This window comes from Phascolarctos cinereus, unplaced genomic scaffold, assembly GCF_003287225.1.
Source record: "Phascolarctos cinereus isolate Bilbo 61053 unplaced genomic scaffold, phaCin_HiC Scaffold_2;HRSCAF=192, whole genome shotgun sequence".
Lineage (NCBI taxonomy): Eukaryota > Metazoa > Chordata > Mammalia > Diprotodontia > Phascolarctidae > Phascolarctos > Phascolarctos cinereus.
This window is the reverse complement of record NW_027555625.1, coordinates 226,514,483-226,526,739: the sequence shown is the minus strand read 5'-3', so window position 1 is coordinate 226,526,739 and position 12,257 is coordinate 226,514,483. Positions and strand designations below refer to the sequence as shown.

General features: G+C 48.3%; 1 protein-coding gene across 17 annotated transcripts in view; it reads right to left on the bottom strand.

Annotated features, from left to right (window-relative positions):
- The window catches only part of CAMK2B (calcium/calmodulin dependent protein kinase II beta), a 309,659-nt gene extending 300,564 nt beyond the window's left edge, over positions 1-9,095 (bottom strand). For 9 of the 17 annotated variants that reach the window (XM_020984059.2, XM_020984065.2, XM_020984060.2 and 6 more), the window contains exon 1: positions 8,695-9,095. In XM_020984059.2, coding sequence (XP_020839718.1) covers positions 8,695-8,759 — 65 coding nt within the window. In that variant the 5' untranslated portion in view covers positions 8,760-9,095. The remainder of the gene's footprint in view (positions 1-8,694) is intronic. The other 8 variants (XM_020984067.2, XM_020984069.2, XM_020984072.2 and 5 more) reach the window with 2 other exon arrangements.
- Positions 9,096-12,257: the final 3,162 nt, after the last annotated feature.

Below are 12,257 nucleotides of genomic sequence, written 5' to 3'. Positions count from 1 at the left end.
ATTTATTTTGTATTTATTCCACATGTGCATGAGTGAGGACACACACACACACACACACACACACACACACACACACACCACACACACACACACACCATCTCCCCAAATAGGATGTAAGCTCCTTGAAAACAGAGATGTTTTCATTCTTTGTACTGGCAACCCCAGCATCTAGCCCAGTAGCTGACACACAGTAGGTATTTAATAAATGCTTGCTGGTTGATTTGAGTGGTAGCTATCTCACAAGTTTTGTTCGGTTTTTTTCCAAGGAAAGCACCTTATAAATGTCAAAATGCCATAGCAATTAAACTTGCCATCATATCATAGCAATCTCAACCCAGGAACAAATCTTGCAGGGCCCGATTTAAAGCCCCAGCCACCTCCTTCTGCAGATGGGGTATGGACTCATCATCCATCAGACTCAGGGAGGAATGGGACCAAGACAATCAAACAGCTAGCCCCTGAGTCACATGCAGAAGCAGCCGGGCAACCACGTGCCCTTCGATGAATAGGAAGTGCCCCAGTGGGATCAGAACATTACTTCTTCTCCCCTCTTCTATTTTCTTCCCCAATATATGTATCCAAGGCATTAGGTGGTGAAGTAGATAGAGTACCTGGCCTGGAGTCAGGAAGACCAGTGTTCAAATCTGGCCTCAGACACTTACTAGCTGTGTGACCTTGAGCAAATCAATTCACTCTGTGTACCTCAGTTTCCTCATCTGTAAAATGAACTGGAGAAGGAAATGGCAAACCACCCCAGACTCTTTGCCAAGAAAATCCCAAATGGGTCATGAAGAGTTGGACACAACTGAACAACAACACTATATGCATCTACATATCCCTTTTGTCATCTTCTCTGTGATATACTCCTTCGAAATCCTTTCTCTCACTGGCAGATTCAGACAGCATGGGGGTACAGAGACAAAAAAAAAATTGGTAAGGTAAAAAGATCTGGAGTCATGGAACCTTAGTTTGAATCCCGCCACAGCTACTTAATTAGCTTAATTGACCTTGGACAAGATATTTCACCTCTCAGTGCCTTAGGTTCCTTTATCTATAACAGGTTGGACTCAACAACTTTTATAAGGACCTTCCAGTCCCAGGATACTATGACCTAAGTCCAGGCTCCACCATCTGTGTGATCTTGGGCAAGTAACCTCTCTCATCCTTCCTACTCCAGTGCTACGTGCTTGGGCCTCTATTACCTCCTGCCTGGAAACTTGTAATGGCCTCCTAATTGCCCTCTCTGCCTCCAGCCTCACCTCTCTTCAAAATTCATTCTTTATAATGATGTATCACATCCTGATTGTGTTGCTTCTCTTCTTAAAAACCTTCAGTATCTCCCCATGGCTTACCAAATAAAATATAGTCTGACATTCACAGCCTTCCATGACATCTCCAGACACCTTTCCAGCCTCATTTGGACTATTCTCTTTCTCAGACTCTTCGTTCTAGCCTGGAACTGGAACCAAACGAGAATTCTAGCTATTCCTTGGTCTCACCTTACTCTTGCCTGCCCCTGTATATTTGGACCTTTGGAAGCAGATATGGCTCATCCACGTAACAGGGATTGTATGCTATGCCTAGGCCAGCAGGCCAATGTTGTTGGCTGAGAGGGACAGTCCTTGTATCCTGTATATTTGGCACATTCCACATACTAATGGTGTTACCTTGGACAAGTCTGATCCTGAGGGTCCTCCTTTGTTTAAAAAAGAAAAAGAAAAAAGAGGGGACTGGACTGAATGGCCTCTAGCCTGTGACCCTAGCAGGCCCCAAGGCCCACTTCTGGGGTTGGTTTATCCATATAGCCTTCCTTGACCCACCCCAAGCTCCAAGCAACCTCTCCCTACTTGCATTTCTCAAATCACTGTTGGGTCTTTTCCAAGCATTTGTATTCTGGATTGTATTATCAATCAATCCACAAAATCGATGCACCTCCTACTCTGTGCCAGGCACTGTCTTAGGTGCTAGGGATACAAAGGCCAACTTCAAGGAGCTCACATTCTAGCGAAGGGACGGGGTTTGGGGGAAGAGAAGGGGTGTACAATATGTACTTATATAAATACATACACAAAATACACAAGGTGTCCCCAAAGTCTTAGTGCAGCAGCGAGATTTTTGAGATACCCTATACAAGGTTCTACACCTGGGTAGAAGGGGTTAGTATCAGGAAAAAAACTTTATAGAAATTAATACTTAAACTGAACATTGAAGGCAATCAGGGATTCTAAGAAGCTGTGTTTCAACACTTCATTCAGAGCTTGGATGTGGAAACAGGGAAGGTGGGTTCCAATTCCCTCTCTGCTACCTGTGTGATCTTGGGCAAGTGACTGCAATCAGAAAACATTTAGGAGCTAGGGATGCACAGACAAAATTAGACAGCTCCTGTCCTCTGGGAGTTTATTACAGTTATGTATGTATTTTATTTGTTACAATTACCATTACATATTTTATTTATTTGCTTATCACAGTTATATATTTTATTTATTATCATTATTGTGTATTCATTTATTACAGTTATTATTGTGTATTTTATTTATTTATTACTGCTATTTGTGTTTGTTACAGTTATTGTGCATTTTGTGTTATTTACATATTTTGTTTATTTATTGCAGTTATTTATATATATGCCTCATCCCCACTTCTAGACAACATGCTTCTTGAGGGCAGAGACTTATTTCCATCTATGTCTCAACAGTGCCAATCCTGGGTGATATTAATAGATACTTAAGCACTGATTGCTCACTTAAACTGGAATAGGCATCCGACAAGGTGGAGACTGCTGGCCACCTAATAAAAGCACATAAGTACATATTGATTAGCTGATTGATTACCTAGTGGAGAAGGTGACAGAGCTTGGCCTAAGCTCCTCCTGCCCAGTCAGGGACTCTGCCCACTGTTGCTGAGCAAACCCGTAAAGCCTCAGTTTCCATATCAGTAAAATGGAATTAATAAGAGCACCTACCTCTCAGGGGTTATTGTAAAGATCAAATGAAGGAATGTAAGTAACATTTCCTTCAGACCTTGAAATGCTGTTTAAACATGATGCAATGGTTCTATAACAAATACAAATGGTTAAAGGGGGATATCGTGGACTCAGAAGGAAAGTCCTGTGTCCCCATTTCCCTTCTTCCCTTTTTCTCTCTACCAACGGCAGCTCTGAAACCTCCATACAGGGTAGGAATTGGCTGATCATGAGAAATTCATAGAAAAGCAAAAAAGGGGCCATTGGGCCAGTAGACACCATGGATACAAGGACCTTTGGAAGCGGATATGGCTCATCCATGTAACAGGAATTGTATGCTATGCCTAGGCCAGCAGGCCAATGTTGTTGGCTGAGAGGGACAGTCTCAAGGTCACCAATCTGGGTCAAAAAGGACTGAGCATGTAGAGCAGACTGGGGAGTCTGCATTCACCATGAATCAAGATAGCAAGGGTGAGATTATTTAAGGAAGATGCTTAGACTCGGTCCTCCTAGAGGCCAAGATGATAATAATAATAATAATAATAATAATAATAATAATAATAATTTCTATAGTGCTCTAAGGTTAAGAAGTGCTTTCTTCACAAGAACCCCATAACAGGGAGAATGCATTATTACCCTCAGAAAGCTGAAACCCAGAGACATTATATGACTTGTTCAAGGTCACAAAGTAAGTGACTAAGTCCATTTTCGAAGTAACCTGATGGAGTAAATAGAGTACTAACCTTGGAGTCTGAAAGACCTGGGTTGAAATTCTGCCTTAGACAATTTAATCCAATTCAATTCAAAAAGCTTAGAAGTATATACCTACTCTGAACCAAGCACTGTACTAGGCCCTTCGGGATAAAAGACAAAAATGAAAAAGTCCATGCCCAAAGGGAATAAATGTTCTGTTGTAACTAATTTACACTTAGTAATTATATAATCCAGGGCATGTCACCTTAATATCTCTGAGCCTCAGTTTCTTCCATCTATAAAATAAAGATAATAATAACACCTTACAAGCTAATTGTGAAGCTCAAATAAGATAGGGAATGTAAAGCAATCTATAAATTTCAAAGCACAATATAAAAGTCAGTTATTACTACCACCTGTATTTTGGTCTCTTTTCCCTAAAGGGTAGCACCAGGAAACCACAGGATGGGGCTGATGCAGTGCCACGTGCCAGGCACTATGCTAAGCACCTTACAAATATTATCTCTTTGGATCCACAGCTGAAACGCTAATGCATCAGATCCCCAAAAAGGTCTATAGCAACAGTTGCTGCAACAGAAGCCAGAGGCCATCAAGAGCTGCTGCCTTTTAAGGTGGGTTAGCTCTGATTGGCCTGCTCAGCCTTCTCAATTTAAAGAGCCTTCACTGATCTACATCTAAGTTCCAACCAAGTCAATGGCCTCTGGCTGTCGCCTTCTCTTGGCTATCAGGGATCATCCATGAACGGTAGAGTGGTTGTTCCTAAGTCTCAGATTCTCTCTTATCACTGTTATCATTCTCCAAGGACTGGGCAAGGAGCCTGGTCAGAAGAGCCCTGGTTTCGAAGCTCTATCCTCATCTAGTTCTGAGCTGCTCTGGATACCTGAGTGGCAGCTCTCCCCAGATTTGATGTAAAAAGGAGGGGGCTGGGCCAGATGATCTCTAAGGAGCCTTCCAGCTCTAACACTCTGTGAGTCTCCAATGGTGGCAAGAAAGGACAGCTTCTCCTTCACACAGGTGCATGTAAATTAGCCTAATTAGATTGTCCAAGGGTTTAGAAATCACAGTAAGGGGCCAGAGATGGAGAGAAAGCTGTTCTCAAATCATTCCCTGGTCCCATTTTCCCAAAACGTAAACAGTTCTGCACCAGGCTTCTCCTACCATTCTCTCTGTCTCACACTCCTGGGAATACATACCTGGCCTTGGGAGCCCAATGTCATTCCAGGAGTATCCTATCATGCTTCCCAATTCCACAGCTTTCATGCCTCTGATCCCTTTGGGATTGAACTCAATGGTATTCAATGGCATCTCTTGACTTGCTCTATGGGTTTGACTCCTCACCCTCTGTGTCCTTTTACCACTTAGGAAATTAATGGGACCTACAGGGTCATAGCCTTGCCCAAGTTCACATAAAACTGAAGCATGCTATTAAATATCCTAGCAATCGTTTCCTCTAATACCTTCTGCCATATTATCCCAAGAAAGCAAGAATGGACTTCCAAGGTCATGGTCATATTGACTCAGAATACAACACATGGGGAACCCTAAGAGAAGAAAGAAAAGCTGCTTACAATCTGTTTGACTTTGGGCAAGTAACTTCCCTTCTCTGGAACTCAGTTTCCTCTTCAATAAAATGAGAAGGTTGGACAAGATAGCCTCTCTCGTTCCCTTTAGTTCTCAGGGTGCAATCCTCTGGTTCTAGGAACTGATGATCCTACATATTCATCTCTATTCAGGGACTGAGTGATGCCAGAGGCCTGAATAAAGGTGACAGCTGGTGGCTAGGGTAACCCAGAAGAGCCCACAACCTGAGAGCTGAACTACAGGCCTCCCAGGCACCTTCACCTGAAGACTGACCCCAAAGTATTTTCAAGAGAAGTGCTCCAGTTTGGTCTCAAACCAACAAAGTCAGAAAGAATGTGTGGGCCAGGATGGTTTACCCACTCAGCCATCCAATTTAACTTAATACTTATCAGCAGGATGAAAAATAAAGCTTAGATGACACATGGTGCCTGCCCTCATGGAGCTTATGGTCAATTCAGAAGATACTAGCATGCCCCTCCCCCATGTTCCACTCAAGATTCAGCTATTCCAGTCATCTTACCAACTCTTCTCCCCTTCTCCCAGATTTCAGATTCTGAAATCTACTTGTCAGTGATATTTGTTGCAAGTAAGCACTGTTCTCCTAACCAAAGTTCCTACCCACTTCACAGAAACATTGCTTACAGCCTCCAATTCAATGAAGTGTTGACTTTTTGGTCCAGACTTGTGATTTCACTGGCATAGGAAACTCCCAGTGAACTCCCTTTACTAATTCAGATTGGCGCCAGCTCTGCAACATACAGGGTCATAACCTTAGACAGGTGCCTAGTGCACTGAGTTCAATGACTTGCCCACTTTTGGTCACAAGGATAGCATTCAACTGACCCAGAACTTGAACCCAAGCCTTCTTCACTCTGAAGTCAACTCTCTATCAGCTACACCACACTACCTCTCCTTCAATGAAATAAACATATATTAAGTACCACTGGACACTGAGCACATAACTAGACACATATGAGAGACACAAAGTTTGGGAAAAGAGAGGCCCTACCCTCATGGAGCTCACAGTCTAGCAGAGGGTTATGACACAGACAAAAGTATTTATATAACAAAATAATACCTCATTAAGCATATCTGGGCAATGGAAGCAAAGTAGGGGCGCTGAAGAGTGAATAAGATCATTTCTAACTTGGGGGATTAAAGAGGGAGATTCATGGAGGAGATGAGCTACAGGATTCTAAGGGGGCTTGATAAGAGTGAGGAGATCAGGAAATCCCCTCAGACTGCCCCTCCAGGCCCCCACAGAAAGGCCAGGGCTTAGAGTTCTCAAGAGATTTTCAGTTAGTAGTGAGTAAGAAATTCTTGGAGAGAAGAAAATGTGGACTAAGGAATCAGGTGAGTAGATAAAAAGTTTCCCAGAGTTTCAATGGCCCCAGAGCAAAGGGAAATTGGTTGCCTTTCCCAACCCACTTCCACCTGAGTCCAAAGCCATGATAATCAGAGATAGAGGCAGATAAAACATTAGAAATTACCTTGTGTGTTTTCTTGGTTTTACAGATGAGGAAAAGTGAAACCTAAAGAAGAGAGGACTTACCCAAAAGCACACAGTTAGCTTATGGCAAAACCTGGATTAGAACCCAGGTCTTTTGCCCTCTTACTCCCCACCCTCTCAATTCTACTGCTACTTCCTTAACTTGGTACCAGAGTGCCACCAAGGGTTCCCTGCCCACAGAAGATACTAAGTACTTCTACTTGTCTTGAAATCCTATCTCACTAGAGCAGTATGTTATAGAGATGCTAGACCCCCTGGGAAGCCCAGCCTGGAAGCCTCAGGATATGGGAAATAAGGAGAGCCAGCCAAAGAAAGAAAAGCTACGTCTTTATTCCTGGGTTAACTCTGCCCCTATCAACCATTACAGGAATACTAGTAGATGAGGTTGCACACCTTCCCACAAAAGAAATTTCACAAACCAGGCTCTCTGCTGGTTTCAACCTGTAGGCCCTGAAAACAGAACTGCTTTGAGAGGAGAGCCGCTGGCATTCTAAGGCCTGCACACCCTCCTACAGCTTCTGTCTCCTCTTCCTAGCAGGTGTTCGGCAGGAAAACTTCTCCTTAAGCCGGCCTCCAGGCACTCGGTAGAACCTCACCCAAAAGCTACAGGCACTCTGTCCAAAATCCTCCCCTCCCTGATCTCCAGGACTTCCCAGAGGAAGCATAGGAATGAGAGACAAGGGAATCAGGACCTTGTAAGGAGTAAATTGAGCAAAAGACCAAACCTCATGGAAGGGCTTTACACTCACACACATATCACATCCCTCCCTACTGGTCTCAGTGGAGGGGGCTAAAGAGTACAGGCTTAAGGATTCATAGCCTCAGGGCATGGGGGAGGGGGCGTTCAGAACCCTGAAGTTTCTTCCCCCCCCCCCCCCCGCCCCGGCTACCACTCACACCCAGTTGGTTTGTACACCCCCTCCCCCACCCCAGCCCGAAGCCGCTTCCTCCCCCGCCCTCCCCCCCCAGGAGAATGGGCGGGCCTTCTTTGGGCATCTCCACCCAAACCCCTGCCGGCTTCTGGAGATGCAGAAGGCAGCAAAGCGGTGTGCCAGCACATGGCCGGGACAGCCTGGCGGGCGGAGTGCCGCCCCTAAACCTCAACCCCTAGTCCCACCCCGACTCGACTGGGGCAATCTCCTCTCCGCAAAGGCGCTGAGCGCTGGGGAAGCCCAGCCGCAGCCCTCGCCCCAGGAGCTTCCCGACCGCACCGCCATAGCAGCTATGGGCAGGGAAGCTGGGCAGGCCGGGGCTGTCGCGGGGGGTCGGCCGCTTGCCACTGAACAACCCCCTCTCCCAACCCCCCTCCAGTTCCAGCCCTCGGTCCTCCCCTTTGCAAAATGCGTCACGTCTGCATGCTGCTCGGGAGGCACCTGCACCCGCCCCCGCCGCCCCCACGCCCCTACGCCCCTAATAAGCCCCGGGCGCCCAGAGTGGAGCTGCCAGGGCTGGAGAGGGAGAGAGACAGCGGGGGAGGGGCAGTGAAGGAACAGGGGACCAAGAAGACTGTGGCCATGCTACCGCCACTGTCACCGCAGCAGCCGTACCCAAGGAGCCACGCTGTCAGCCTGGCCCTGGGACGCCAGGGAGCTCGCAAAGAACTGGGAGGTGCACGGGGCCCGCAATGCGCCCCCCGCCCCTGGCCCCAAGCCTCGGCACATAGATACCCTCTGCCCCCTGTGCCCCCCACACACACCCCACAGCGACACATGCAAGCACGCACAGACACAGATGAAGACAGACCCTGGGCGCTTCCTTGTGGGGGAACAGAGGGGACGGGGGGGGGCACTGAAGGCATGGGCTTCCTTCTCCCGCAGGGCTGGCGCAGCCCCCCACACCCCGACTCGCGGACATGGCCGTAGCCCTGCCTTCTCCCCTCGACTGCCCCTGCAGCCCTCCCCCAGAGCGGCGCCGCCTGGATTCTTACTTGCCAATATCTTCATAGAGCTGGTACTCGTCGGTAAAGCGGGTGCAGGTCACGGTTGTAGCCATAGCTGCGGCCGCGGAGAAGGCTCTGAGAGCTGCCGCTTCCCGTGCTGCGCGCTCTGGGCTCAGGCTCTCGGCGGCGGTGGCGGCGCAGGGCTCTGGGGGAGGCGCGGTGTAGCCGTCAAGCTGTTCAGGCTCGAGCTCGGACTCGGACTCAGGTTCGGTCTCGGTCTCCGACTTAGCCCCGCAGCGGCGGCGGCGGCGGCAGAAGCAGCAGCAGCAGCAGCGCGGGCAGAGAGTGACACCTCCGCTCCAGGCGGGGGGCCGGAGGCTGGGGGGCTGGCTCTGGGCAGCGCAACGCGAGATCTGCTCGCTGCGTGTGTGCCACACACCTACACGCGGGAGGAGGCGCGGGGCTCTGCCGCACACGCCGTGGACCGGCCCCTCCCTCTCCCCTGCGCGGCACCCCCCCACACACACAGACACCACGCACGCGGGGACCCGCACACAGCACAGCGTGGACCCACCCCACTCCTCCTCCCTGCGGAACACACACGCGGGGAAATGCTCCCAGCGTGGACCCACCCCTCCCTCTGCCCTGCCGGCAGGACCCTCCCCCCCACCCACAGTCACCCTCGAGGAGGCCAGCACCCCTGTGGATCCACAGTCCCACTGCACACTCGTGGGTGGACCCTCACCCCCCCCACCCCTTCCCCACACTGCACAGCACCCTTCACACTCACGCCCAAAAACTGAACGCTAAGTTAACCACTCCGACCCCTTCTCCCTTTCAGGACACCCACGCCTGCATACAGGGGTAGGTGGCCCTCCAACTCCTCAAGGCCTGGCACACCTAGGAACCCTTCCTCTAAGGATGAGGCAGGAGATTTGGTTTTGAATATAGGGTATAAATGCTGGGTGGAGTAGGGAAGAGCCCCTGGGGAGGGGCAGCAGCAGGGTTGTGAGGAGGTGAGGAAGCTACCCCCCTATTTAACTCATCCCCTCAGGCAAACATGAACCCCAAGGCAAAAGGTAGAGTCCTTCCACCAACTGGATCCCTGAGACCATAGCTCCTGATTTAGCCACCCTCTCAATCCCACCCACTCCTATCCACCCCCACTCACCCCCTACAAATGGTAGTTCTGAGCAAACGCAGCTCTGAAGCGAGATGGAGGGGGCAGGAGGTTAAGCTAGTAAGAAGCAGACAGTCTCTACCTCCCTACCAACCACCCTCAGGCACCACTGGTTTGGCTCTAACCTTACGATTATCCTTGCCCTAGAGTGGGGACATTTCCTCCCCTTCCACCAGGGCCCTTTGCCCACCCACCTGCCCACTCTTCAACGCCTGGAAGAGGATCTATCTCCCCAACTGGGAGGGAGGCCCTGGACCCAGATTGCAGGCATCAGTCCCTCACAGCAAGGTGCCAGAGCTGTTGCTATGGGCAGCAACAGGGAGGAGATAAGGATCCTGAGGAGGGGGAGGGAAGGAGTAGAAGAAAAACTGACCCGGTTTCACAAACAAGAAGCCATTACTTCAGGGTCAGGTGCTGGATCCCTGATTCCCCAAGCTTCATATCTAGAAATTATGAGTAAGGAAGTGTCTGGCTGCACCTACCAGGATGATACATACTCTCAGTTCACAGGAGCAGAGTATCAAAGATTTAGAGCCAGAAGGGTCCCCAGGGGCCATCTGGTCCAATCCCTCATTTTGCATAGGAGGAAACTGAGGACCACAGAGGTTAAGGTTACCCTGGTAGTGTCAAAGGAAGAATCTGAACTCAGATACTCTGACTACATAACCATTGCTTATTCCCTGGTGCCTGACAGCAGTCCTTTAGGATCTTCATTTTAATTAGGGCAGAATAGGGGAGCTAGTAGCTCAGGGTTAGACAGTGTTGAACCCTCACTAGTGAAGGAGCCAAAAGAGAGAAGGATTACTGAAAATCATCTCAGTGCAGCATAAGGAATGCTGGGTTTGAAGTCACAGGGCCTGAGTTTGGATCTTGGTTTTCTTATTTAATACTTGTGTATACTTGAGAAAGTCTTCACTTTTCAGACTCAGTTTCCTTATCTGCAAAATAAATGATGGGGTTTAGGGTAAATGATCTCTGAAGTCCCTTTCAGCCCTAAATCTATGATCCTATGGCCAACATAGCCTGGTTTCATCGGCAACTACTAATCTGTTCCTAAATCTAAACCCCATTCAGAGTTATTCCTCTGAAGGGCCTTCCTGCCTTGCTCCCACAAAACAGGACCTCCTCACATCATAATGACAGAAAGCAAAAGAGACAAAACCTGGGCATCCATCTCCTGGAATCTCCCCACATCTCCTCTTCAACTGCTGACCTGGTCAGGGCTCCAGGACAAGGCACCACCTTCCAGATCCCAGTGCTTGGTCCTCCCCAGACAGAGCCCTCTTACCTCCCTGCTTCCAGGGGCTCCAGTGTCAATCTGTCCCAGGACAAGACCTCCTCTACCTCACCCCTAACCCCCCGGGGCCTTCTCCAACTCAGGCAAAACAGTAGGCTACCTTCCTCCTCCAGTTCTTGCCTGATGGAACAGCCCCCTGGAGCTTCGCAGAAGGCTATCACTACCTGCCATGAAATTGAATTTGAGAGGCAGCTAGGTGTTGTGGATGGAGCACTGGCCCTGGAGTCAGGAGGAGCTGAGTTCAAATCTGACCTCAAACACATAACACTCACTAGCTGTGTGACTCTGGGCAAGTCACTTAGCCCCAATTGCCTCACTCAAAAAAGAAAGGAAGGAAGGAAGAAAGAAAGAAAGAAAGAAAGAAAGAAAGAAAGAAAGAAAGAAAGAAAGAAAGAGAAAGAAATTGGATTTGGCCCTGGGCAAATCACTTGACCTTTGAACTGTAAAATGGGAATAATAAAAACACCTACCTCAAAGGGTTGCTGTGAGGATCAAATAAGTAATATTTGTAAAGTGGTTAGTACAGTGCCTGACACCATAGTAGGCACTGTACACATGCTAGTTATTGTTATTATCATCATCATCATTATTATTATTATTAACAAAGAATGACTGGATCCTTCTTTGTTGCCTAAAAATACACCCATGTTTCTCCCATGCTTAAAAAACCCTCCTACCGTACCCAACAGTTGTTGTCCTGTATCTCTTCTCTGCTAAACTCTTTGAGAAAGCTATCTACATTCTCTCTTCTCTCACTCTCCTCTCCAGTCCAGCTTTTGACCTCATCATTCAATGAAAACTTCACTGGACAAAGTTACCAGTGACCTCTTAACTGCCAAATCCAATGGCCTTCTGTCAGTCTTCATCTTCCCTGAACTCTCTGCAGGCTTTGACGCTGTTGATCATGTGCTCACTTCTCTGTCCTTCCATGGCTCTGTTCTCTCAGTTCTCTTCCTTCCTAAGCAATCAGTTTCCTTTGCATATTTCTCCTCCATGTCATGTCCACCAACCATGGGTGTCCCCCAAGGCTCTGTCCTGAAACCTCTTCTCTTTTCTCTCCATACTGCCCAACTTGGTGATCTCATGGACTCCCATGGATTCCATTATCATCTCTATGCAGATGATTCCTAGAAC